This window comes from Terrapene carolina, unplaced genomic scaffold (genome assembly GCF_002925995.2).
Source record: "Terrapene carolina triunguis isolate 2854851 unplaced genomic scaffold, T_m_triunguis-2.0 Scaffold32922, whole genome shotgun sequence".
Lineage (NCBI taxonomy): Eukaryota > Metazoa > Chordata > Testudines > Emydidae > Terrapene > Terrapene triunguis.
The window spans coordinates 2785009-2812249 of record NW_020697273.1 but is presented as its reverse complement, the minus strand read 5'-3'; the positions used below and the strand labels follow the sequence as shown (position 1 = coordinate 2812249).

Below are 27241 nucleotides of genomic sequence, written 5' to 3'. Positions count from 1 at the left end.
CACAGGGTCCCAGTCCCACTGCAGAGGGGGGCAGTGTGAGTTTGTTGCAGAGCAGCTGCTCAGGGATGGGGAACCTTCTGGCATCCCAGCCTCCAAAATCATCCAGGCTGCACCTTCTGCACAACTATGTGCTAGCTGAGGGGTGCATAATATAGTAAGAGGAGGCCCTGAAACATAAACCCTTGTATCAGAGGCCCAGTATGAAGCCTAAGGCCTGAACTAAAGTAATGGTCAAGACTTTAACATAAAGCAAAGTTAAGCTGTGAGCAAGAGGCAGGCCCTGCTCATAGTCTGGCAAGGAGAGGGCTGATGTTGCAAAAATACACATACCTAAAAGGTACTGGACACCAGAGCTATAAACATGTACCAGGATGGCACCACGATCACTGATACTAGTACATTCCACACCGATAACAAGGAACATGCTGACCCATCCCAAAGACAGGGTCAAAAGGATATGATGGATAGTGTTGTTTTGTCCAAACCAACATGTACCAAGTGAGAGGTGGCACCCTAACACATAGAGGGGTTGTACCTCAATACATCAGGAGTGATGTGTAACTTGTTTGTACCTGTGTATAAGTGCACCCCTGAGGAGGTGCCTTTGTCTGGCCTAGGGGGCAGTGGTAAATCCCGCCACTGACTGAGCCGGTCCATTGTCAGAGAGCACATACGTACTAGCCGTGGTTATCAAACTTTTGTACTGGTGACCCCTTTCACATAGCAAACCTCTGAGTGCAACCCCCTTTATAAATTAAAAACACTTTTTATATATTTAACACTATTATAAATGCTGGAGGCAAAGCAGGGTTTGGGGTGAAGGCTGACAGCTTGTGACCCCCCATGTAATAACCTCACAACCCCCAAGGGGTCCCAACCCCATTTGAGAACCCCTGTACTAGCAGAACTGTAGATCTCTGATCCAGGGACCTAGAGACTGTGTTTCATTTGGCAATAAACCTGGCCGGCTGCCTTCGTACCTTAGCGGAGTCTGTGGTCACTGGGTGGTTCACTTGAGATCTGCTGTGCCAGCTATCTGTGCAGAGCTGGGACCGCACACAGCCGACTGTTATCAACATTGGATAGAGCAGAGCACCACACTGGTGATGTCTGATGACACTGGGGGCCTCTGCTGTAGCTGATGGGCATCTCAAAGCCATGGCCTGGAGTAGGGAAGCACCTAACTGCAGACTGCAGTTGCCTAGGGCTAATGCTGAGGATTGAGAGTCCCTACTGCTGCCATCGCAAGGTTCAAGCATGCTCAGCCTTGGAATTGCCAACCCTCCTGCGGTTAGAAGCTGCAGCTGTCTAAGGCTGGCCTTTGGCAATTGGCCCCATGGATGTAGCCAGAGAAGCTACAGGTGGCTCTGTGACTATTGGGGGCCATTAAGCTAGGAGCAGAGAAAGAAACTGGAGTTAACCTTAAGGAACAAAGGTCACCAGTAGAAAAGGAATGTGAAAGGGAGCAGGGAAAGAGGAAGGTCAGGGTTACAGGAGGAGAATAGGACCAACTGACTGGGGAGCACAACCAGGGTAGAAGGGAAATACATGAGGAGAGGTGCTGGTGACCAGGTATTGGAATAGCATGTAAATCAGAGCAAAGGGAGAAAGGCTGGTGATTTCAGGGTCCCAATGGCTAATTGCTTACTGAGCCAGGATTGGGGAAATGGTGTTTGCAAGTGGCTTGCTCAAGTGGCAGAATGGGCACCAGGGGAGGGGATTGTCAGAACTGATTGGATATCTGCTGGCTGTGGAACTTGGTTGAGCTGAGGCCAGGACCACATATAGTGACTGGTGAAATAGGGTGGTACAGGTGACATGACTACAGAACTTCTGAATAAGGAAGGAGCTAAATAATGGAGATATACCTATCTTACAGAACTGGAAGGGACCCCAAAAGGTCATCGAGCCCAGCCCCCTGCCTTCACTAGCAGGACCAAGTACTGATTTTACCCCAAAACCCTAATTGGCCCCCTCAAGGATTGAACTCACAACCCTAGGTTTAGCAGGCCAATGCTCAAACCACTGAGCTATCCCTCCCCCTGTGGAGAGTTTCCCCTGATCACTATGAAAGTTCTGCTCACTGTGGACACTGGTAAACCCACATGAGTACAGCTCAATGAGAAAAACTGGGGGCTGAGGAAGCTGTGTATGGCAATACATACAGGCTTGCAGAGGTGTGTGATCAAAATGAAAAATGTCTCAGATTCAGTACCGGGTTTACTATGGTGCCAATGGTGCTGCCACTAGGCCCACCTCAGAAGGGGCCCACAGATATGTTTGGTGCCGGTCCCACAAAAGGTTAATCCGGCCCTGTACCTCCCAGCCCAGTGCCGGTTCCTAGCAAGCCGTGGGACTGCAGCTCTATCAGGCTGGAACGGAGGTTGAGCTCCCACCTGATCCTGCAGGACAGGGATCTGCAGACCTGTCACAGGTGGGAGGAGCCCCTTCAAACCACATGCTCCATTCCATTAAGTCCAAACCTGACTGCATGCAGGCAGGTAAAACCCTGGATTAGGCACAGCTGCTGCCACCCCACCACCTTCCACACAAACACCAAGCAAGAGGAGGCAGGATAGTGACGGCTTTTATTCATTTACAGGAACCATGATACAGCAACTTTCACTGGTCTCCTCAAGGCAGGAGCAACCTTTGGCCACGACCCGTCATTACTGAAGACAAAGCAAACATCTTCCTCCCAACCGGACATAGGCAAGGATCAGCTGCCTCTCACACTGAGGTGCCTTCAGCAGAAGGACTGGGCTCGACCTCCTTCTTATTGTCTTCAGGTTTCATAGCAGGAAACAGCAGCACTTCCTGTGGGGGGAACCAAACACCATCAGCTTCCTCCCCTCTCCCTATTCCTCACCTCCCATTCACATTCCTTTTTGCATAAAAATAAGAACCCCTAAACCAGCAAATTGTAAGTACTTGATTCGTGCATACTTAAATATTACAAACCCTCTTTACTTCCTCAATGCTCAAGTTGGATTTCCCCAGGTCCCATAATGGACATCATGAAACTCCAGGAGTCAGAGAGAAAACCCCGGAAATGCCTAATTCAGAAAAAAGGCAATTTTAATTTTTGCCATTATGCCATTTAATCCCCCACAATGGTGCTTATGGAGTTTGGATTTCAGCTATAACCCTGAATTTCCTGGCCTTTAGAATGAGATGTGGAAGGAGACAGGTGTTTCAACCAGAGTCTCATATTACATAAGTAGCCTTATGTTTTACAACTAGAGAGTACCTTGCAGGATTTCTTACACCCTATTTCCTCCAGGTGGTCCATTACCTTAATATTATTGGAGTCTGTAAGGAACATGGTGAGCCGATCGATGCCCATGCCCCATCCAGCTGTCGGTGGAAGTCCATATTCCAGTGCAGTGCAAAAGTTGTCATCGATGAACATGGCTTCATCATCACCTGCTGCTTTTGCCTAGATGATCAATGAACAGTGAGAAGTAGTTCCCACTGCCCATAGTGCAGGAAATGTCAACACTCCTGCTAATTCCTATGTCACCACAAAGGGGTGCTACTACATTCCTAGAACCTAGGAGGCTATGTTCCAGGAGGGTCTGAATATTTGTAAAATCAGCTGAAGAAATGAACAACGGTGGTGATCTTACCCCTCATCCTGGGGTATTATTGTCTGGAGAAGTATTCTGAAGGCTACATCACAGGCTATGTCTACACTAGAGCCAGGACTGATGCTCTGAGATCGATCCACCGGCGGTCGATTTAGCGGGTCTAGTGAAGACCCACCAAATCGACAGCAGATTGCTCTCCAGTCAACCCCTGTACTCTACCCCCGATGAGAAGAGTAAGGCAAGTCAATGGGAGAGTTTCTCCCGTCAATCCCCCGCGGTGTAGACCCTGTGGTAACTCGACCTAAGGTACATCGACTCCAGCTACATTATTCACGTAGCTGGAGTTGCATAGCGTAGGCCGACTTACCGCAGTAGTGTAGACATAGCCTTAGAAAATGGCATGGGTGCTGCCCACAACATCTAATTCTAACCAAGTTAAATGTTGTCTTGTGAAACAGTGTTTCTGGCACTCAAGCTGCACAGGATTCCTTTTGGCATATGTGAAGAAATGTACCTGGGGATACTGGAGACACAGCACTCCACTAGTACCAGAAGAAGGGATTATAGGAGGTATCTTTAAAACTTTTAGTATTACATTTCAATAGATAATCTTGTCAATATCTCCTCTCCTAATCAATATCATTCATAGCTGAACTACACCCTGATGGCAGTCTACAGCAGTTGCATACATTGAAGATATATTAAGAAAGTGTTCAGGAATCAATTGTCTAACGCAATAAGTATTTTGTTCTTGAAAAAAGTTAACAAGCGCTTTTGGTTCTCCATTTTTTCCATCTTTCCCATGTGTTTTGTTCCAAACTCTTCCCTCTGTGCCTGCTGCATCACTCATTTGTCCTCTAACAATTCTCCCTTTGGTGGCAGGCAGAGCTGATAGGACTGGACTTGATGTAGGAGATATTTCTTACAAAAGCTTCTGTTAGACCCATCTGATTGAGAGATTCAGTGCCAGTAGATTCCTGTGATGTTAGTTGGGAATGTTTAGAACAGCCAGTAGGGGGCATAGAAAGAGGAGATAGGACTCTGTGTAAACTGGAAATACACATTCTGGCATTCACCCCAACCACAAATGTTTTCAGTCTCTAATCTCTACAATTCCCTACCTTCGCCTGATCTTCAAAAAACTGCCGCTGCCGGAAGGGGTCGTTGAGCTCTGTGTATGCATTGCATATTTCCTTCTTCATCACAAAGAGTTCAAAGCGTTCTGTCAGTCCCTGCTGAGAGCGATGCCTGTGCAGAGGAGATAAGTCACCAGGCAGCTCAGAAACTAACACAGCTTCCTCATGAAAAACAACAAGGTCACTGTTTCAGAAGAGATGCCCACTCTGACAGTCACCACTGTGAAACTCCAGGCCACTCAGTATAGACATTTCCCCCCTGTATTTTATGCCCTATGAAATGGGCTCCTTGGCTCAGGAACCAAGACCTGGACAAGTGTCAGACATCCAAAACTGCCACATGGCACCAAATCTTTCCTTTTCACAGACAATTTTTCTCATGGGGATAAAAAAGGTTGTCATGATTTCATGACTTTATATCAAATCTCATACTCTTACCATTTGGCCAAAGGGCTCATGATCTGGGGATGATCACAGATGAATGTGGGATTGATACAGGTGACTTCCAGAAACTCACCAACAAGCTGAAAAACAGGAGGACAGAACTTTCATGTTAGAACATCTCATAATGAAGGAGGTGCCATAAGACTGAGATGACTCACTACTTCAAAAGCCTACTTAGGGCAACGTCTTCATTAACAGTGATGAGTCCCTGCAAGACAGGCCAAGCATCCTGCTTGGAGAGGTTAAAATCTGATCTAGCCCAGGACTGTATAAAACACAAGATTATTGTCTAAACTTCATCCAGTTTAACAAGAACTCCAGTGTCAGAACATAAACCTACCACGATTACCTACAGTGTCTCAGGGTGGTATTGAGAGTTTAATTCCAGTTTTGACATCTGTGGCACAAGCCACTAGACAAAGCAGCCAGAAAAAAAACGATCAGGCAATAGTTGGGGTGAGAAAGGGCAGAAAAGAGGAAAACAAAGCAAAGGGCCAGTATGTGTATTATACATTTACCTTACATTTTGGAGGGACATGTGAATCTAATTACACTCTTCTCTCCACTCATGCAGAATGTGTGGAGGGAGGGAGGGGTCCTCCACAAAAAAAATTTGATCCCTTATTTCTTTCAGAGTTGATCTACACTGCTTCTAACTGACTGGGAGGAAGTGTCACTGCAAGGTTATAAGGCAGGGGTGGCCAAACTTACTGACTCTCCAAGCCACATATGACAATCTTCAGAAGTTTGAGAGCCAGGCCGCACCTGGCAGGGCTTGGGGCTTCAGTCCTGTGGGAGGCGCCTGCCGGGGCTTCATCCCTGCTCTTACTAAAGCCCCGAGCCCCGGCTGGTGCATGTACCCTGTGGGTCTGAAGCCCCAACCCCCCCCCCCCCCCCCCCTCACAGGTGGAGAATGAGAGTGGGGCTGGGGTGAGCCGCATTTTAACTGTAAGCTACATGCGGCCTGCAAGCCACCGTTTGGCCATCCCTGTTATAAGATATTTCTTCCTACCTGGGACCATCCACTGTACTAAAATAGCTCTCTCTTATCCTACTAGCCCAGGAACTAAGAGGCCAGGTATCAGTCCAGAATCCCCTACAGACCTGCATCACTCTGCCACCAGTACAATGTGTTCTGTTATAAACAGACTCAGAATAACATCTCTGGGGTATTATTGAATTCTCTTTGGCAACAGGAAAAGGGCTGAATTAAATTCCAGTGTGTTTTCCTAGATGTAGCTAAACATCCCGATTCACTGAAAGTCTCATGTACATCTCTGCTACACGATCATTCTATAGATGCTGCAGTCCCTCCCCCCCATCTCCACAAAGCCAGCACCTCTGACCTCTGGACTGGTAAAGGCAAGCAAGACTGCAAGCCATTTCCTTTCTTCACCTTAACCCCTATGGAATCTGAACTGAGGTCCTTTCAGAGGGCCAGATCCTACTCTCCATATGTAACCTACCGCTGAAAGAAGCCTCTGTACCAGATCATTGGAAAATAGTTAACATAATGCAGATTTTTAAAAAGGGCTCCAGAGGTGATTCTGGCAAACAAGCCAGTAAGCCTACCTCCAGTACAGGGCAAACTGGTAGAAACTATACTAAAGAACAGAATTATCAGGCACACAGATAAACATGAGTCAATACAGCTCTTGTAAAGGGAAATTACGCCTAACCAATCTATTAGAATTCTTTGAGGGAATCAGCAAGCATGTGGACAAGGGTGATCCAATCGATATAGTGTACTTGGATTTTCAGAAAGTCTTTGACAAGGTCCCTCACCGAAGTCTCTTAAGGAAACTAGTCATAGAATAACAGTGAAAGTCCTCTCATGGATCAGTAACTGGTTAAAAGACAGAAACCAAAAGGTAGGAAGAAATGGCCAGTTTTCACAGTGGAAAGAGGTAAATAGCAGGGTCTCCCAAGGATCTGGCCTGGGACCTGTGCTGTTCAACCTATTCATTAACGATTTGGAAAAGGGAGTGAACAGTGAAGTGGCAATGTTTGCAGGTGATACAAAAAATTTCAGGGGAATCTCACAAGACTGGGTGACAAAATGGTAGATGAAATTCCACACTGATAAATTGAAAGTAATGCACATTGGAAAAAATAATTCCAATAAGTACCCATATATAATGATGGGTTCTCAATTAGCTGTTCCCACTCAAGAAAAAGATCTTGGACTCACTTTGAAAACTTCAGCTCAATGCATGGCAACGGTCAAAATGCTAACAGAATGTTAAGTACCATTAGGAAAGGGACAGCAAATATTGTAATGCTACTATATAAATCCATGGTGTACCCACACCTTTAATACTGCATGCAGTTCTAGTCACCTATCTCAGAAAGGATATACTGGAACTGGGAAAGATTCACAAAAGGGCAACAAAGATTATCAAGGGCATGGAATGGTTTCCATATGAGGAGAGATTAAAAAGATTAGGGCTGTTCAGCTAAGAAGATAAACAATTAATGGGGCATATGAAAAAGGTCTATAATATAACCAATGGTGTGGAAAAAATGGAGAGAGAAGTGTTACTTACCCATTCCCACAATACAAAAAACAGTGGTCCCTCAATGAAATTAATAGGCAGTAGGTTTAGTCTAAACAAGAGGAAGTACTTTTTCCCCACACAATTAACATATTGCCATGGGGCATGGTGATCACCAAAAGAATAACACAGTTAAAAAAAGAACTAGATAAATTCATGGAAAACAGGTCTGTGACGCTATACCCCATATTCTTCATAGAGATATTGTTATGATATGAATATGGCATAACTAAAATGTGTTTTATGCAAGATATCATTGGAAAGGTTATGATTAGCTAAGTATGATTATCCTATTTGCATGCATATATTATTTCTGTATAGAAGTTAGTCAATATTTCTATCAATTACAACTGGGTTTACACCTGGAGAATGCAATCAGTCTGGATAGGCCATTAGAAAAAACAATAGGTCTTTGAAGATGCTAATCTCCCACCTTCCTTAGAAGCTTTCCTGGGATGCCACAAACAACCTCTGACACATGGCTGCTTTGACACTGCAGAGTCATGTGATCACATCACCTGGTACTGGACTCCCTAATAGAATACCAGTATTTTTCCACTGGGGGTGGGGGGAGATAACCACACTGGGGGAAAAAAGGGTTCCTGCCATATGTAAAACCTATTTAAGGCCAAGGAGTGACTTAATCTGTGTTCTTTCTTCACTGAATCCCTGCCCACGGTGACTGTTGGAAACATCTAAGGGTATGTCTACACTGGCAAGTTTCTGCACAAGTTATACCACCTTTATTAAAGCGCTGGAATTAAACCGCTGTTGCGTGTCCACACTGTGCTCCTTGTGACGGTGGAGCATATCCGAGCAGTGCACCGTGGTAGCTATCCCACTGTGTAACTGGCCGCAGGGTGCTTTGGGAAGGGTTTGCAGTGCCTCATGGGGCAGGCACAGCGTCACATGATGCAGATTTCCCAATCCCACTGTTCCATGGGCATCCTACTACATTGCCAGCTGCTTGTCAACTGAAGTGTGCGCGCGGGGGAGGCAGAGTGTGTAAATGTGTGTATGGTGGGGGAGGAGAGAGACCGTGTGTTTTGGGGGACAGAGTGTGTCAGCATGCTGTCTTGTAAATTCAGACAGCAGCAGGAAGGAACCAGTCCTAGGCAGGGGGAGGGGGAAACCCTGACCATCAGCCCCCGCCTCCCTCCCCAGCTCTCTGCACAGCACAGGCATTACGCATTAATGGTTTGCTTTGTGTCCTGGAGCAGATCAGCACAGCATGCAAGGGCTGTCAGAAATGGAGCTTTGAAAGGGGAGGGGCAGATGTCTCCAGGGTAGCCGAGTTCAAAACAATGACCAGAGCGGCCAATTGAGGGATTATTGGACACTTCCGGAGGCCAACTGATTGCTTTCTGCGCTGCAATATGTTTACTCTGCCAATACAACGCTGGAGCCTCTGCGCTTTAAGGCTTATGACTCTCGGCTAAGTGGTTTTTTTGCAACGCTGCAACTGAGGAGTTTCTGCGCGCAAAGTTGTTTGTCAGTGTGTACACCTCGGGAGTTACAGCACAGAAAGCGGCTTTACTGCGCAGTAACTTGCCAGTGTAGACAAGGCCTAAGAAACAAAGAGAAAGCAGGGGAGAAGAGCTGAACCCAGGCTGGGAAGATGTCTGGCCTGTGAAAGAAATACCTGGAGTTTTAAGCTGCAAGCAAGAGCAGCTTGTCTTCAAGAACCTCTGCAATCTGCCATAAAACAACATTTAGGGTGAGAAATTACTACTTGTAACCAGTTTCTTTAGTATATTAAACTTAGTTTGCGTGTGTTTTATTTGCTCAGTAATCTGCTTTGATCTCTTTGCTAACCCTTATCATTTAAAATCTATCTTTTGTAGTTAATAAACTTGTCTTTGTTTTCTCTAAAACCAGTTTGTGGAATTCATAACTGGGGGGCAAAAAGCTGCGCATATCTTCCTCCACATTGAGGGAGGGAGCGAATTTTATGAGCTTATGCTGTACAGTTCTCTGTGCAGCACAAGAGGATACAATTTTGGGTTTACACTCCAGAAGGGGTGTGCACTTGAGTGCTGGGCAGTTCCTTAGCTGAACTTTCCCATGCAGAGCTGATCTCAGTGTCTGTCTTTCTGCAGCTGGGTGTGTCCCTACCTGTGTGTGTGCTGGAGGAGGACTGAGGGCCAGATCTCAGGATTATGAAAAAGCCATCTCCACTTACCTTATCAAGAAGCCTGGCCGTGGTCCTGGGAGGTGGACACTCAACACCTCTCTCCACACAAATAGCATCAAAGAACTTGCGAGTTTCTGTTTCATAATGCAAAATATTAGAGAAGCTGTTCATATAGTCAGTTCTTCTCCCCCTCCTCCCCACCTGCAGAATGATCCAGACACAATGGAGAAGGACTGGAATGACTTTCAGTATTTTCTGTCATAATACACTGTGAGACATACCAGCTAAGGAATACAGTTTCAGCCTTCCACAGAGCATGACGGGCAGTATTAATTGCTGCCAATTTAAACTCAAACATAAGATTCCTAATCCCAGACTCTAGATGCTCTTACAACAGTTATAAACACAATCCCACACAGAGAGCGCCACTGTGGACAAACAGCCAGTCTCAGCATAAAAAAAATAATATCTACAAAGATGATCTATTACAGTGGTCCCCAACCTTTCTGTTGCAATAGCATATTCATGTTCCCAGAAGAGTGTGGCGGGCGCCGGACGACCAGCTGCTGAAATGCCGCCGAGAACCGGCGTCATCGAGAAGCGTCGCCGCCGAAATGCCGCTGAGAAGCAGCAGCATTTAGACGGCAACGCTTCTTGGCGTTGCCACTTCTCGGCAGCATTTTGGTGGCTGGTTGTCCGGCGGCCGCACTCCTCGGCGGCGGGTTGTCCGGCAGAAGCGCTCCCTTGTCAGTAGAAGGGTGCACATAAATGCCCCGGCGGGCGCCATGGCGCCCACAGGCATCGCGTTGGGGGACCACTGATCTATCATTTCTCCCAAATACCTGCTCAAACTGAGGAGTTTTGAAGAATGTCCTAATGGTCAACAGATCTGGACCATTTCAGATCAAGGAGGCAGTGGGAGCACACTCCAAAGTTGACAGGTCCTCAAAGAGCATATCTGCCAGCAGCCTTCACTCTCATAAATCAAGGGGCTCCCATGTTAAGCACTTCTGCTGATTGCAGTAGCATCAGTATCACACAAAGAGAGGGGCAGTCTCTCAAGTAGGCAGGTCCCAGAGCTATTTTAGGGCTAACAACACTAAATCAAGCAGCTGAAAAATCCAGAAAACCCATGCAGATCCTAGTGCACTAGTGTCACATGACCATGATGAGATTTTCCACTTGAGAACTACCAAATTGTTCACTAGCTTTCGTTTTCAGATATATTTAAGGTGTAGACCAGTGGTTTTCAAACTGCGGGTCGTGACCCAGTACTGGGCAGCGGAATGCAAGGCACTGGGTTGCACCAGCTCTGCTCAGCACTGCCGACTGGACTGTTAGAAGTCCCGTTGGCGGTGCTGCCTGGCTAAGGCAGGCTAGTTCCTACCTGTTCTGATACCGTGCTGCGCCACGGAAGCGGCCAGCTGCAGGTCCTAGGCCCCGGGGGGGAGCAGGGGCAGATGGAAGAGCCATGCGGAGCCACTTGCGCACCTCCGCTTAGGAAGTGGACTTGCTGCTGGCCACTTCCAGGGCACAGCGCAGTCCACGGTGCCAGGACAGGCAGGAAGCCTGCCCTAGCACCTCCACTGCGCCGCTGACCAGGAGCTGCCCAAGGTAAGTCCGTGCCCCAATCCCCTGCCCCACCCCTAGCCCTGAGCCCACCCCAAACCTCTCATCCCTGGCCCCACCCCAGAACCATGTCCCCCCCCGCACCCCAAACCCATCATCGCCAGCCCAGAGCTCTGACCCCCTCCCACACCCTGAACCCCTCATTCCCAGTTCCATCCAGCAGGCCTCACCCCAACCCTCTGCCCCAGCTCCGTTAGGTCGCGGGCATCAACAATTTTCTTCAACTGGGTCACCGGAAAAAAAGTTTGAAAGCCACTGGTGTAGACTGCGGTATAGTGCATTATAGCTTGTCTAGAGGTAGCAAGGCTCACATCTGAGGGAAAAGATCATAACTACCCAACCAAATCATTGCTGCTATGTAATCACCTAAAAGCAGCTCTCCACAACTGTCAACTCAAGGGACAAATGGCAGATGCATTTTCAACCACAGGGCCCCATATAATCTTCCAGTTGCTACCCCAACCTATTTGCCCTCCATGCCCTATGTGACGGTGCACCCCATAAGGCTTTACGGAGATATGCTTATGAATGTATATATGACATAACTGGAATATGTTTTATGCTACATATGCCATGTAACATCTCTGTAAAGGTTATGATCCACTGAATCTATTCACCCTATTTATATGCATGTATCATTTTTGTATTCGAAGTTATGAATATTGGCTGTGTACTTGCTTGATTTCTAAGTAGCCTTAGTAAAGCATTTGGTCAGCTTCTTGAGAAAAGGAATGTGCAAATTAAGTGCCCCATCAAGAAACACTCAAAGGACAATGAGAGAGAGGAGGGGGGGGTCTCCACCCACAAGAGAAAGTCTATTTAAACCCCGGGGAGACCCCTTCATTTTGTCTTCACCCCCAAGGATACCTGAAAGAAACTGGAACAAAGGACAGTAACTACAGGGGGTGTGAGTGATTGCTGGACCCAGAATAGAAGGAGACTAGTCTGTAAAAGGAAGCTTATTGGAATTCCTCTGAGGGTGAGGTTTTATCTGTATTCAGTTTTCTTACTCTATTAGACACAGACTTGCGTATTTTATTTTATTTTGCTTGGTAATTTACTTTGTTCTGTCTGTTACTACTTGGAACCAATTAAATCCTACTTTCTGTATTTAATAAAATCACTTTTTTACTTATTAAATTAACCCAGAGAATGTATTAATACCTGGAGGGGCAAAACAGCTATGCATCTCTCTCTATCAGTGTTATATAGGCAAACAATTTATGAGTTTACACTGTATAAGCTCTATACAAGGTAAAATTGATTTATTTGGGGTTTGGACCCCATTGGGAGTTGGGCATCTGAGTGTTAAAGACAGGAACACTTCTTAAGCTGCTTTCAGTTTAAGCCTACAGCTGTTAGGGGACGTGGTTCAGACCTGGCTCTGGGTTTGCAGCAGGCTAGCGGGTCTGGCTTCAAACCAGGCAGGGCACTGAAGTCCCAAGCTGCCAGGGCAGGAAAGCAGGGGCAGAAGTAGTCTTGGCACATCAGTTGGCAGCCCCAAGGGGGTTTCTGTGATTCAACCCGTCACACCCTAATAACTGCCAGATACAGAGGGTCTTCTCTGCTCCCTAAGAGACAGACGAAACAGAGATACAACACTGGGTGTCAATGCAGTGAAAACACTTCAAGCCAGGCCTCCTCACTAACTCTCCCAACAGTGTCATGTATACACAATGAAGTCTTAAAGGCAATCAAGCGGAACCTTGCTGACCCTTACAAGAACCTGCAGGGCATCAAGACTACACTCTGAAATCTTGTAGTTAAATCAAACAAAACCACAGTCGGGCAACCCCCATCTACTCAGCTTACATGCAGATCTGAGCAGATTACACCACCTTGTAATAAACAGTATTAAAGGCAGCTTATAGATCAACATGGACGGGGGGTTAGAGGTCTTTGCCCCATAATAGCGAGGGGGAGGTGAAAGCACACAGACTCCTCATCTGACCTTCAGTCTCAAAGTGATCCGTTGCTGGAAGTTTCACTCCCAGGATTCTCTCCAGTTCACACACCATGCTGATTTTCCGGAAGGGTGGGGTGAAATCTATCTCATAGGCATGGCCATCAGGACCATCTGGGTGATAAGTGACCTTGTAACTTCCAGTAATGTGCTTCACCATTCCTACAAGATAAAACTGCACTTAAAATCAATGCCATGCTGTATCACATGCTATCTTCACACTGATTCTTATTCTCCTTTAATTAATATTAGTTAGGTCACCTGAAAGCAGCTTTTCTGTGATCTCCATCAGGTCATGATAGTCTGCATAAGCCATGTAAAACTCACAGGTTGTGAATTCAGGATTATGAGTCAAATCAATTCCTTCATTCCGGAACTGGCGCCCAATTTCGTATACCCTATCCATGCCTCCAACCACCAACATCTAAACAAAAAGAAATCCAGCTGGTCACATTAGCCTTCTGAAATGAAGTCAAGAAAGTTCTGACTAGCACAAAATTGCACAAATCTACATTCCCAAGCTTATCAGCAAAAAACAGAGGTAAAAGGAGCACTAGACAAACCTAATGAACTCTGGTTCAATTATCCTGACATCCACTATTCTCCAATCAATGTGGGCCTCTTTCCTGCTCACCTCTTTAGCCATGCTCCACCTCAGCGAGGTTGCTTTTGTCAACCCAATTAAATCTGCTGGCCTTTAGTCTAATCCTTACTTCAATCTTATGCTTCACATTTTGGGAAGGCAGATAAAGAGTCAGAAAAGTGTGACGCTTAGCCCACCGGGGGATCACCTCTCACCTTGTGATAGAGTTCTGGCGCAATTCTCATGTACAACTTCATGTCCAGTTCATTGTGATGTGTAATGAAAGGTTTAGCCACAGCTCCGCCTGGAATAATATTCATCATGGGAGTTTCAATCTGATGAAAAAAAAATGTGTTAAACCTTAGCTCAAATACTCTCATGCCCCTGACTCAATCATACCCTCCCCTCCATTCCCCATGCTACAACTATTTTGATAATGTGTGTTCAATAAATACTTCAGTTAAAGAGAGAACCTGGCTCAGATATAAAATCTCTACATTCTATTTATTCATTCACCATCATGAGCAGAGAAATTATTCTGAAATAAAAGATTTTCCTCCTATGTAGTCAACAAGGTCAGTCTATTTAAGCCATCTTCTCTATCAAGAGCTTAGCAGGAACAACTATATTCTGCACAATTAAGGAGCTGTGGAGTAGGAGAAGGAACAGGGATTGGGCCAAGCTGTTGAAGACATTTGCAGTGATATCACCAACCTCCAGCAGAGAAAGTCTGGCTTCTCAGGAAGTCTAAACCTTGTAAAACTACACTGACAAGTGAAATTATGTATATGGAAACAAAGTTAATCAATCCTTCTCAATGTGTCCCATCTGCTCCATTTCATCATTTACACTAAGTTCCTTGGGGCAGCAACTGACAGCAACCAACTGAGAAATAAATACTGAAAGAAGCAGAATGCCTTTCACTACCTGAACACTTTGCAAAAACTACACTACTTTAAATGTAATTGCTTTGGTAAAAGATGGGGGGTTTAATTATTTAAAATTAAGATACAAAATATTGCACCTGAAAAAGTTTCCAGGAGCATAAGGACACTATACGGCTAGATTTTTTATTTTAAAATTAGGGTGGGGGGAGGGGTGTGTCGGTCTGCATGTCTGCAATACCAATGATACCCGCTCCTCTTTCAAAAGGGCTCCCCAAGATGTGGGCAATTTTACAATTTGGTTAGGCTCCACAAGAGTCTGCCTTGTTCTACCCACTGTCAAGGTTGTGCTGACCAGTCAGCTCTAACCTCCACACAAGTAAAGTAGGGGTTGCAGGCTGCATGTCCCACTGCATTAGGTACAATACCACCACTAGGGGTCCGGCGCTTGGGTTGCATTAGCGGGAATTAATCCAGCTCTGTTATTCATTTAGGAACAGTACAAAACAAGCACTTTTTTATTCCAACTGCAACCATTTAAAACAGGGAAAAACAAGGAAAACGAGTTTCTCATACTGATTCAGAATGAGGCTCAGGGTTCCAATGGAAGCAAAAAGGTCTGTCCACAACATAGGAAATGGAAGCCAAATGGGAGTCTCTATTGAAGGAAGATTCAGAACGGATCTAGGATCTGAAGGGAAAGAGTAACTTTTGTAGAGTTTGTGTGGCAATGCCTTCCCAGGTCACTTTGTATTAAAGACACTGGCTGTTTCTCCTGCACGGTAGTTAATTTCCAGCGTGATCACCAAGCCTAAATGGCCTATTTAAATGGTAGTTTACAAGTGATTAATTTCAGGAAAATAGGAAACGTATAGTCATGAAGTAATGGCACCTTGACACAGCACAAATCTACTGTGTTTAATATTTGAGAACCGCAATATATTCATTAGTTATTTCACACAAAAAACTCCACTAGCAGCTTTTGTGGATCCAGCAGACAAAGTGGTTAAAATCTGCCAAGTAGTGGGTAGCAAAGAGAGTCATACTTTGAGAGTGGAAGTGGAAACAGGAATTTGGAAGTATCTAGAAGTAAACAAGTCTTTTGTTCTGGTATGTTGTTCGCTGTTATACCTTACACGAAACATAGGTAGTATTTATTGTAAGTTAGATGACTCTTCTTTTTTGGGGTGGGTGGGGGAGGGGAGAACATCCCCTCATTCTCAAGGGTGTTATTTAACAAACTTCAATTATGGAAGAAAGCAATGGGGGAACAAAGATAATTGATAACTTGAATTGCTAACTTGAGGTTTGTTCAGTCAAAGAGCAACCCTCAGAAATTGCCCTGTCACCTGAAAGGGAGCAGACAAAGAATAAACTCTATTGCACTTAGTGTGCTTTGTGGCTCCATGGCACAAAATTGATAGAACATGTATACTGAGCCAAAGTCAATATGTATATTTTTCCCACTCCCATGCACATTTTGTACATGAGGTGGGGTTGGTTTCTCCTCGGGGCTGAAGTGTGAAAAAGACCACCACACAGAGAGAAGCAAAGTACCAAACCTTACCTCAAGAAAGCCCAACTCATCCAGGAAGCTCCGGAGGTATGTGATGATCTTTGCACGGATTATAAACTTCTGTCTCACATAGTCATTAAGAATTAAATCCAAGTATCTTTGACGAAATCTAGTTTCCTGAAAAGGATGGATAATTTTAGAACAATCTAAATTATACTTATTGCCAAAGAGAAAAAAATAAAACTTGATCTTCATTTGGTGCACGGATACCAATGATACCACACACACAAAATCTGCCAGTTTGGCGTCAACACCAGGAGTGGTTGTTACCTTGTCTTTGAGCCCAAAGTGAAGGTGGGGCAACATGTGCAGGCATGGAGAGAGCAGAGAGATTTCCCAGGGAATAATGCTCAGCTCCCCTTTCTTTGTCTTTCCAGGACTCCCCTGAACTCCAATAATGTCCCCCCGACGCAGCTTGTTGTTAATGTGGATATATTCTTCCTCTGATTTGTAGTTCCTACAAGTGGAAAAATAAGCACCTTTTAAGCACTTTTTGTCCATAGATCAAAGCTTTGCTGAGTCTCTTCCCACCCAAAACACTTAATATTCAAGTATCAGAGGGGTAGCCGTGTTAGTCTGTACCCACAAACGAGGAGTCCAGTGGCACCTTAAAGACTAACAGATTTATTTGAGCATAAGCTTTCGTGGGTAAAAAACCCACTTCTACTCCATGCATCTGAAGAAGTGGGTTTTTACCCACAAAAGCTTATGCCTAAATAAATCTGTTAGTCTTTAAGGTGCCACCGGACTCCTCGTTACTTAATATTCACTTATTGGCTAGCATAGGAGCCTCGAGGTCCTGTACTGTGTTCGCCACCACCTGGCTACAGACTAGGAATCTGAGATGAAGCTCACAGGCATACGGAAGAATAAGATGTCATCTTCTAATCTGCTCCTCCCAGAAAGTACAGTTTGATTTAGAATGCTGCTATGGCTATCCCTAGTTACCTGGAGTTTGCCATGACTTGCAATTTGACTCCCTCTCCACGGAGATCATAGAAGATCAGTTTCCCTCCAGAGGCACGTTTTGCATGGATTCGACCTAGAAACCCAAAGTTAGATGGTCCAATGGTTACAGCAAGTCAAAGTCAGAATGCTTTCCATTTTCCCAAAACAAAGATACAACTCCATGCCCAAGCCAAGGCACAGCATCACTCCTACCTTGTACCCAGGCAACAAATCACCAACCTCCATCCCATCATTGGTTGGCAAGGTAATGGAAGTCTCAGAATTAATCCCTCTCATCAGACCTGCTCCCTTGCTTGTCAAGGACTCTAAAGCTCTACCTTCTATCCCAAAGGTCCCAACCCTGCTACAGCCTTAGCACCATGAGGAATTGCTGAGCAAGGTCCACAGAGTTGTGGAGGCATTCCCATCTATCTCCCTCCAAGAATGGTAAGTGCTTGTCTTCACAAAGTGGCAGACTGTCTCCCCCAAGTCCCAGGTGAGTCTTTACCTGCCACTCTCACTGTAATGTCTCTCAGGTGATCTCCTGCCTGCAGGTGGCTGTACCTCTCTATGAAGTCTGTGAGGGAAAGGCCTACGTGGAACTTGTGTGGGTAAGGATCTTCATTGGTTCCTTTCAGCTGCTGGATTGCCTGACTGCGGATCTTGTAATATTGCTGTCATCAGTCATAAACAAGAACATTTATGTTAGACACCAAAGGGATTGTACAGCTCACAAGTTAAAGCAGAGTTGATTTGACTTGTGAATATTTATTTGACTACAAAAGTTAGACAATACCTGAGTGACTAAGGCTTTTTCACCTCAGAAGAGTCAGCTCTTCTGACAGAAAGCACAAAAAAAGGCAGAGGGCACTTAAGAGGTTGGACTAAGAAGAGGCTAAATGAATGCAGTGATGAAGCAAGAAGAAGAGAGTCATTGCTTTAAGCCATTACCATTCAAACCTTAGATACAGTAACTTCTCACTTAACATTGCAGTTATGTTCCTGAAAAATGCGACTTTAAGCGAAACGATGTTAAGTAAATCCAATTTCCCCATAAGAATTAATGTAAATGAGGGGATTAGGTTCCAGGGAATTTTTTTTCACCAGACAAAAGACTGTGTGTGTATATATATATATATACACGTTTTAAACAAACAATTTAATACTGGTACACAGTGTTGATGATTGTGAAGCTTGGTTGAGGTGGAGGAGTCAGAGGGTGGGATATTTCCAAGGAATGCCTTACTGCTAAATGATGAACTAGCAATTGGCTGAGCCCTCAAGGGTTAACTCTCACAGTCTACAAGGCAGCAGGAATGGAGGGAGGGGAGAGAGCATCGCAGACAGACAGTGAGTGAGTGGCGCATTTCCCCTTTAAGTACACTGCCTTGTTAATTAGATCAGCTTGCTGAGACCACAGCTGCTGCTGCCAGTGAGCTCTCTCTGTCCTGAGCCCTGTTGTGTGTCCCCCCTGCTCTATGGAAGATGGGGTAAGCGGGGTGCAGGAGCAGGGGGACACCCTGACATTAGCCCCTCTCTTCTTCCCCTCCCCCCCGCACAGCAAGCAGAAGTCTCGAGGAGCAGCTCCAAGGCAGAGGGCAGGAGCAGCACATGGCAATGGGGGGAGGGACAGCTGCAATTGTTAACCTCCTGGGCAGCTGCTGCACAGGGAACTTAGGGGAGCGGGGAGCTGATAGGTGGGTTGCCAGTCCACCCTGGTTCCAACCACCCACCAGCTAGCTCCACCGGGCTGCTCTTCCTGCAAGCAGTGGACAAAGCAGGCGGCTGCCAAACAACGTTAGAAGGGAGCATTGCACAACTTTAAACGAGCATGTTCCCTAACTGATCAGCAACGTAACAACGTTAACCGGGACGACTTTAAGTGAGGAGTTACTCTCCCTCAGGCAGTTTTTTTGGGGAATATTAGTAATCCTTGCTTGCAGCCTCACTGTCCAGCTAAGAACATAAGAACGGCCACACTGGGTCAGACCAAAGCTCCATGTAGCCCAGTATCCTGCCAATACCAGGTGCTTCAGAGGAAATGAACAGAACAGGTAATCATCAAGTGATCCATCCTCTGTCACCCATTCCCAGTTTCTGGCAAATAGAGGCTAGGGACACCACCCTTGTCCATCCGGGGTAATAGCCTTTGATGGACCTATCCTCTATGGACTTATCTAGTTCTTTTTTGAGTCCTGTTATAGTCTTGGCCTTCACAACATCCTCTGGCAAAGAGTCCCACAGGTTGACTGTGTGTTATGTGAAAAAATACTTCCTTTTGTTTTAAAACTGCTGCCTATTAATTTCATTTGGTGACCCCTAGTTCTTGTGTTACATGAAGGAGTAAATAACACTTCCTTATTTACTTTCTCCACACCAGTCATGATTTTATTGGAAGGTTGGAACATAACCCTAGTGAAATGCTGCTAATGACGCTCCTTTTGCGGGATAAATCCCATATCTCAGTCATTCTAGAAGATAGACCATATATGCTCCTAGCTAGCACAATATAACACGCAGGGAGCAGATTTCTTATTCAACTGAAATTAGGTATATTAATAAACTGGATTTTTTTGATCATCTTTATATTGTGCATAATTTTTTTTCACATTTTAAGTAGTAAGGTAGTACAGGCAAAATTCCTATTGCAGACAGTGGCCAAGCAAGCACATAAACCAAACACCCATCTGAAATAGCCTCCCAGCTAATGTTCCTGAAAAGGTGCAGTTCAGAGCTAGCTCGGGCCATAGTTCACTTCCATTCTAACTCTCCAGCTCAGCACTGATTAGCAATCAAACAGGAATCAGTAAGACTTATTCTCATAGTCCTAACAGGCATTGGCCAAACTACTCACATTGGGGTCCAGGCTTTCCTCATCAGCTCCATTGCAGTTCTCAGATCCCAGGGTCAAGGCAGATTTGCTCAGATGCTTCTCACTTTGCTCTTTTTGCTTTGCCTCTTTGTCAGCTACTTTTCTCTCAGCCTTCAAACGTCTCTTCAGCTCACTAGAAAAAGAGAGGAAAACAGACACAGAAGCCACTTTGAAACTTACAGAAAGAAACACTTGCCAGAGAGATTCTGTCCAAGGGTCACCTTATACTGAACTCTCTCTCCTCTCCCCAAGAGGACATGCTGCCTTGCTCCACCTCATAGGAAGTGATAAGTACCCAAATTCTATTCTGAGCTGCTCCAATCTCTCACCTTACAGTCAGCAGTATCCAGAGAAAGCAGTACTAGCTGGGCATTGTCTCATATAGAGGAAATGTGCTTGTTTTTTTCTTGACCCTACACTGTTCACCTTTCACAGCCCTAGAAACTTTACATAACAGACAGTCAAAATAAGGTAAAAGTCTTCAGTGAGAGAAGCACCAAGGATAATTACAGTACACTTTGAAGCAACTAAAGTGTTTTCCCCCTGGGCACAACAGATATAGAGTCTCCAGTCTATAACAAGCACCATGCATATCTGTAACCTACTTAGGCACCAAATAAAATTAATAGGCAGCAGGTTTAAAACAAATAAAAGGAAGTTCTTCTTCACGCAGCGCACAGTCAACTTGTGGAACTCCTTGCCTGAGGAGGTTGTGAAGGTTAGGACTATAACAGCGTTTAAAAGAGAACTGGATAAATTCATGGTGGTTAAGTCCATTAATGGCTATTAGCCAGGATGGGTAAGGAATGGTGTCCCAGCCTCTGTTTGTCAGAGGATGGAGATGGATGGCAGGAGAGAGATCACTTGATCATTGCCTGTTAGGTCCACTCCCTCTGGGGCACCTGGCATTGGCCACTGTCGGTAGACAGGATACTGGGCTAGATGGACCTTTGGTCTGACCCCGTACGGCCGTTCTTATATTCTAGGCTCAAATTCTCAAAAGTATTTAGCGCCTGACCTCCATTGAAGTAAATGGAAGATAGAAATAGCCTAAATACCTTTGAGGATCTAGGCCTTAATCACCCCAGGACCTCCACTCTACCACGTGCTCCACAGACAAGTGCCAAAGCACAAAGGTTTCTATGGTGCCCCAGGGCCCCCCGGCAAAAGCGGGGATTCCATGAGAGGATTCATCAGGGAAGGTCAAGACACTCGCCCGCCACCTGTAGCGTCCCGGGCAGGGCTTCCCGGGCAGGGACTTCATGAGAAAGCAGGTGGCGACACTCAAGACGAGAGCAACAAATCACCAACCTTCTTTGGTCATGAAGTGCCTGGAGCCTTCGGAGAGCGGGGCAGGCGGCGCGGGGAGGCCGAGCGCGCCAGGCCCAGCCAAAGCGGCCCCGAAGGAGCCGAGCGGCTGCTGGGTTCAGCATGGCGCGGGCGCTCGGCTCTAGAGACCGTCACCTGGTAGGAAACAGACACCGGATCAGCGAAGGGCCGCGTCTCCCGGGGCCCCGCCCAGGCCGCCCGCTCCCCAGGTCCCGGCACAGACCCCCAACCCCGCGCTCTCACTTTTTGCTAAGAGGGGCCTCAGCCTCCACCGCGTCACCGGCCGGAGCAGCCCCGGCCGCCGCCGCCGCCGCCATCTTCCCAGGCCGGAACGAGAGAGAAGGAGCACTTCCGGGTCAGAGACCATTTGGGGCAGGGCCTGGCGGCATCCTGGCTTGTGCGCGCGCGCAGATAGGAAGGGGCGGGACTACGGGCGCGCGCGCATGCCGGGTGGCGGGAAGCCTCCAAGGGCGAGTTAAGGCGCGTGTCGGCGGCGCCCGACCATGGCCTCGGAGCGCGCGGGCCCCGCTCGCTCGCGGACGCTGTTCCTGCAGGACGACGGCAGCGCCATGCGCTTCTACGTGCGGCCCGGGCCCGCCAAGCTGCAGCTCGCGCCGCTGATCCTGGCGGGCGGCGGGCGCCTTTGCCGCGTGCAGGAGCCGGGCGCGGTGCTGCTGGCCCAGCCCGACGAGCGCGGGGCCGCGGGCAACTTCGTCTCCACCGAGTACGTGCGGCGCTGCGTGGAGAGGAACGAGCGGCTGCCGCTGGAGCACTACCGGCTGGCGGCGGAGCAGGCCCCGGTCCCGGCCGGATCCCCGGCCGGCCGCTCTGCCTTCACGGGCTCCGAGGACCAGGCCATCCTGCTGCACGTGCGGGAGCGGGCGCAGGGCAGCGGCACCGGCACCGCGCTCTGGAAGGAGATGGAGCGGGCCCGGCTGACGCCGCACTCTTGGCAGGCCATGCGGGACCGCTACCTGCGGCACCTGCGGGGCCAGGAGCACAAGTACCTGCTGGGCGGGCCCGGCCCCGCGCCGCCCCGCAGCCTCGCCAGGAGCGCCCGGCAGCCGGCGGAGAGCGGTGCGGATAAGCGGGGGCGGCGGGGTGGGGGCGGCCCTTCGGAGGCAAAGACTTGCTGGGCTTTGTTCCCAGCTCTGCCGCTGCCCTGTGTAATCTCCACCTGTGTGTGCCTGGGGATAAGTGCCACCCACCCACCCTGGCCTGCAAAGCACCTGGGCCACGCCCATGTAGACCAGCATTCATTCAGCCTTTGGGGTTAGGTGAGCATAGCAGGCACACAGCCATAAACACACCTCAGTGACCTGTATTCATGAAATCCTAGAAACCTGAGCTGCAAAAGCTGCAGTAGATCTAGTGCTTCCTCCAGTATGCTCTCCCAGTGTTTGGGGGAGTCTGGCTGGAAATGCCCCAAGCCTGGAGTTGCCCCCACATTCCTTGGAGAAACTGTTCCACAGTCTAATAGGCATATCCAGAAGCTTTTCATTGTAATTTAGGCTGAACAGAATTAAATCCTAATGCCATTATATAAATGTAATGGCATGACATCAGCAGGAATCCTTTGTTCAATTCTGGTAGATTTGTCTTGAGAAAGAGAGCACAAAGATCAGATGGGCAGTGAAATTAGTGTGGAAAGGCTTTCATGTGAGGAGAGTGAAAACATTGTGACTGTTTAGAGAGGAGTTGAGTAGGAAGGTACAATAGATGTTTATACAAAATAAGTGGTGTAGTAAAAATAAACTGGGTAATGCTAATTTTCCTATCTCGTAATACAAGGAAATTAAAGATGGCAAATTTAAAATTGATCAAAGGAAATATTTACCCCAACAGTTAAGCTGTTAATTCATTGCCACAAGATACTGAGGTTGGTCTACATTAGGAACTTAGGTCAGTGTAACAATGTCTGTCACGGGTATGGATGTAGTTATACCAACCTAACCCGCAGCATAGACAGTGCTATGTCAATGGGAGGTTTTCTCCTGTCGACATAACTACCACCTCTCTGGAAGGTAGAGTACCTACACGGACATACTTTTTGCCTTCCTCTGCAGCATGGGGCACAGGTCACTTGCAGGTTTAAACTAGTGTAAATGGTTCATTCATTTGTAACTTGAAGTCTTTAAACCATGGTTTGCGGACTTCAGTAACTCAGCCAGAGGTCGGGGTCTATTCCAGGAATGGGTGGGTGAGGTTCTGTGGCCTGCAATGTTCAGGAGGTCAGACTAGATGATCTTGCTAGTCCCTTCTGAATTTATAAACTATAAGTCTGTTCTGTAAATCTGAAAGTCCAAACTCTGCTAGTGATCCATGAAAGTTCAGTTTGGTACCATATGATTGAATTTAATTTCTCAGCTTTAAAAAAAACAAAACCAAAAACATTTTAAAAAAGCATCTAAGGAGCATTGAGTTCTTGACTTTGCAACCTTAAGAGTTAGGAAATGCCAGATTTCAAGTCATACAGGTGGCTTTAATTTGGCTCCCTTGTGCAGATGCATGTTGTCTTAATGACATGATAGCTTCAGTGCACAGAATGGATGGTCTCTGGGAATGAATCAGGGTTGTTTGGTGTGAGATTTTTTGATAGGTGTAACGTTTACTGCTTTAATTCCTTGGATCACTCCTAGAATCTTTGTTAAAACTGAACATAGACCCACGGCTTCCTCACCCTATACCTCGTCTGGACAGAAACCATTAACTCTGCCAGAACATGAGTTTCTTCTTGTCCTTTCAGAGTGATTAGAAGACTACCAAACTGATTACTCGTAGCAGTCAGTAGGATGTGAAATGTAATCTGAAGTTATGATTAGGAGGATAATAGCATTGCAGTTACACAGCAAATGCCAATGTTCTCTCTCTCTAACAGAGTCCTGGAGGAAGGAAGTCGCTGATGTACCCCATGGAGTGGTTCAAGACCAATTAACAAAAGGGGGTAGCCTTTTCCAGCTGGCTAACAAAGAATTTGAAGGCAGTGAGGTATACATTCATAGTTGGACAGCTGTATCTGCATAATGTGATCACACAGATGTGTTGAATGTTTTCTGATGTATAGATTAAAATCCCAAACTTAGTTAAGCCTCAAATTTACTACGTAAACCTTCATAAATAACTTTAATCTTAAATATGACTTTGTTCCTGTGTGAATAACACCGGGATGCTGATTCTCTCTACCGCTTTGTAGTAATATTAGTTAGGGTGTGCTAGCTCAGGGATAAAGGAGTTTTCAGCAGCAGGCCATATTGGGGGCCCCTGATTACAGCGAGACCTGCTCTGCTTGTGATAAAAACCTTTACCATTCCCAAGACTGCTTCCCACTTCTGATACTTTTCAGCTTGACCATTGAATCAGGAATTGACAGTGGTGGTAAATCAGCTGGGTGCAATATTTGTGTGGCATGAAAAACAACGGGACCAGTGACGGGGGGAGAACAATTCAGGGGTTAGTCAGAACAGCTTGGTACATCAAGGTAGCAGAGAGGGAGTTGAGTCTTGTGTTGGTGCCAAAGAGAGGATAGTATTGGCAATATTGGAAAGGATGGGGTATGTATATATAAAGTTATAAACACATGGGTTACACCAGCCATCTCCCTGGAGAATGACCATCAGACAATCATGGTTATAACTTACAAACGGCTTCCTAGGGTTACCTAGAACTGACTAAAATCAAATTAACAACAAGTGTGGCTAAAATGCCTTTTGTAAGACTGTAAGCATCTGGAGCATGCCATCCTGTGAAGTATTTCTCTAATTCACAGGTGCAGATTTATTCTCTCTAGCTGGGCAATTATGGCTTAATATGGATACAGCATGCTTTTTTATACCAATGGCTTACATTTTTAATAACGAAGAAGCAAAAATAGCTTCAGCAGCAATAAATGTGTTTTCCAAGTTCTATTCTGATTTAAGATGAATTACATTACAAAATTACTGCTAGTCAATTGATTCCCAGATAATAAATAAAATAAGACATGTTTTCTAGGTGTTAACTCAGATGACTATTTAAAGTGTTAACATTTTAAACTTTTACACTGCTAGCTAAAGCATGTAAGGAGGAAGGATATTATTAACTACACAACTTACTATGAATGGTGTCATTGTGGCATATCAAGTAAAAAGAGCATGACTAATTTTTTCCAATTTGACCCTGTCCAGAAACTTGAGGATGTTAGACGAGACCAAAAATGGTTGATAAAGAATGGTCATCTGCACATCACCGTCATTGAGTTAAGTTGTAAGTGCTAAAGCTCCATTGGCTAGTAGGGAGTGACTCACTAAGGGTATGTCTTCACTACCAACGGCAGCGCTTTAACATGGCTGTGTAGTTGCGGCACTAGCGCTGTAAAAAAAACACCCCACACGAGGGGAGTAGCTACCAGCGCTGGTGCACTGTCTACACTGCCACTTTACAGCTCTGAAACTTGCTTTGCTCACGGGTGGTTTTTCATACCCCTGAGCGAGCAAGTTTCAGCGCTGTAAAGTGGCAATGTAGACAAGGCCTTACTGTCACAAGCAGGGTGTGCTCCTTGAGCAGATTTACACAATTCACAATGACAAAACTTAATTCCTGACTCTGGTTAGATTTAGTTTATTTAAATCCTGTCCCTTGTCTCCTGCCTTTCCACATTCCACTGTATCGTGGGTGTTGTGCATTGCTGTACTTGGTTTATTGGATTTTATTGTGCACAGCTATCATGTTCAACACATCGGTATACTTTAGAAGGATTCATATGGGAGGAGGGGAGGACAGCACTGCTCTGGACTCCTAATTTAGCAGTTTTGTTAGAGTGAGTGACATTCCACTATAACTCAGTCAAACTTTTATTCCTAGTCAGAAAATGAGACCTCTGACCTTCAGGAAGAAAATCCTGCAAAAGATGAAGAGCTGAAGTCCCCTGAAAAAACAGTCTCCAGTCAGAAAAGGGAACTGAAAGAATTGGTAACTGCTGAGGACTCTGCTATAAATGAAACTGAGCCTCAAGAGGAGGAAAAGCCCACAAGGTCTTGCCCTTCCCCCACAGAGGTGGCAGATGCAGTGAAGACAGTACAGCACTTCATGGAGGAATTCAGCATGGACCTCTCAACTGTTACACAAGCCTTTCTGAAAAACAGTGGTGAAGTGGAGGCCACTTCCTACTTCTTACATAACAGTCAGCGCTTGGATGGATACCCTATATGGAGCAGACAGGATGATTTAGATTTGCAAAAAGCAGATGAAAATGTCAGAAGCAAATTAATAGCAAAATTTGGAGCTCAGAATGTGGTAAAGCGGGTTGCGTTCAGGAAGAGTTAGATAGTAACTTGTGAAGGATGGTTCATGGACTGGGACCCTCACAGGAGAGCAGGAGATGAGACTTACATCTCTGACCTTCATGGAAGAAAGGGTGAGGATTTGTAGATGTTCTGAAGCCTCTAGGATAGCCACCTGCAATCTCATTTCATACAGAAAAATTGACATAAAAAATTAAGACCTCTGTGCCAAACAGTTTGTCCTTTCCATCATTTTCTGTAAACTTTTCCCTTGAGGTTCCGTGTTTATGCAAGGCCTTGTTTTATATTTGTGTTTTTTTTTTGGTACATGCTGAGTACC

The 27241-nt window shown here is 46.1% G+C and overlaps 2 protein-coding genes across 3 annotated transcripts; one reads left to right on the top strand and one right to left on the bottom strand.

Annotated features, from left to right (window-relative positions):
• Positions 1-2584: 2584 nt before the first annotated feature.
• Positions 2585-21973, bottom strand: LOC112103873 (lysine--tRNA ligase). Of its 2 annotated transcripts, XM_024195846.3 has the most exons (15): positions 21887-21973; positions 21626-21778; positions 20297-20447; positions 17951-18116; positions 17443-17536; positions 16765-16951; positions 16486-16611; positions 14250-14369; positions 13713-13875; positions 13440-13613; positions 9908-9993; positions 5165-5250; positions 4712-4838; positions 3296-3439; positions 2585-2817 (listed from the first exon to the last, which is right to left on the bottom strand). In XM_024195846.3, the coding sequence occupies exons 2-15, from the start codon at positions 21745-21747 to the stop codon at positions 2731-2733; spliced, it is 1833 nt and encodes a 610-aa protein (XP_024051614.1). In that variant the 5' UTR covers positions 21748-21778; positions 21887-21973; the 3' UTR covers positions 2585-2730. The 2 variants fall into 2 exon arrangements, with proteins under 2 accessions (XP_024051614.1, XP_024051615.1); XM_024195847.3 differs by lacking the exon at positions 21626-21778 and having other exon boundaries at positions 21887-21963.
• Positions 21974-22103: 130 nt separating this feature from the next.
• Positions 22104-27099, top strand: LOC113409386 (telomeric repeat-binding factor 2-interacting protein 1-like). Its single transcript, XM_026663228.1, has 3 exons — positions 22104-22720; positions 24522-24631; positions 26483-27099. The coding sequence occupies exons 1-3, from the start codon at positions 22147-22149 to the stop codon at positions 26942-26944; spliced, it is 1146 nt and encodes a 381-aa protein (XP_026519013.1). The 5' UTR covers positions 22104-22146; the 3' UTR covers positions 26945-27099.
• The last annotated feature ends 142 nt before the right edge of the window (positions 27100-27241 follow it).

Coding starts and splice junctions, on each gene's coding strand:
- LOC112103873 (XM_024195846.3), bottom strand. CDS start 21,747: ATGCTGAACCCAGCAGCCGCTCGGCTCCTTCGGGGCCGCTTTGGCTGG. Junction 20,448..21,625: donor GCACTTCATGACCAAAGAAG/GTTGGTGATTTG, acceptor CTCTTTTTCTAG/TGAGCTGAAGAGACGTTTGA. Junction 17,537..17,950: donor CATTACAGTGAGAGTGGCAG/GTAAAGACTCAC, acceptor TTGGGTTTCTAG/GTCGAATCCATGCAAAACGT.
- LOC113409386 (XM_026663228.1), top strand. CDS start 22,147: ATGGCCTCGGAGCGCGCGGGCCCCGCTCGCTCGCGGACGCTGTTCCTG. Junction 22,721..24,521: donor CCGGCAGCCGGCGGAGAGCG/GTGCGGATAAGC, acceptor TCTCTCTAACAG/AGTCCTGGAGGAAGGAAGTC. Junction 24,632..26,482: donor AAGAATTTGAAGGCAGTGAG/GTATACATTCAT, acceptor TTTTATTCCTAG/TCAGAAAATGAGACCTCTGA.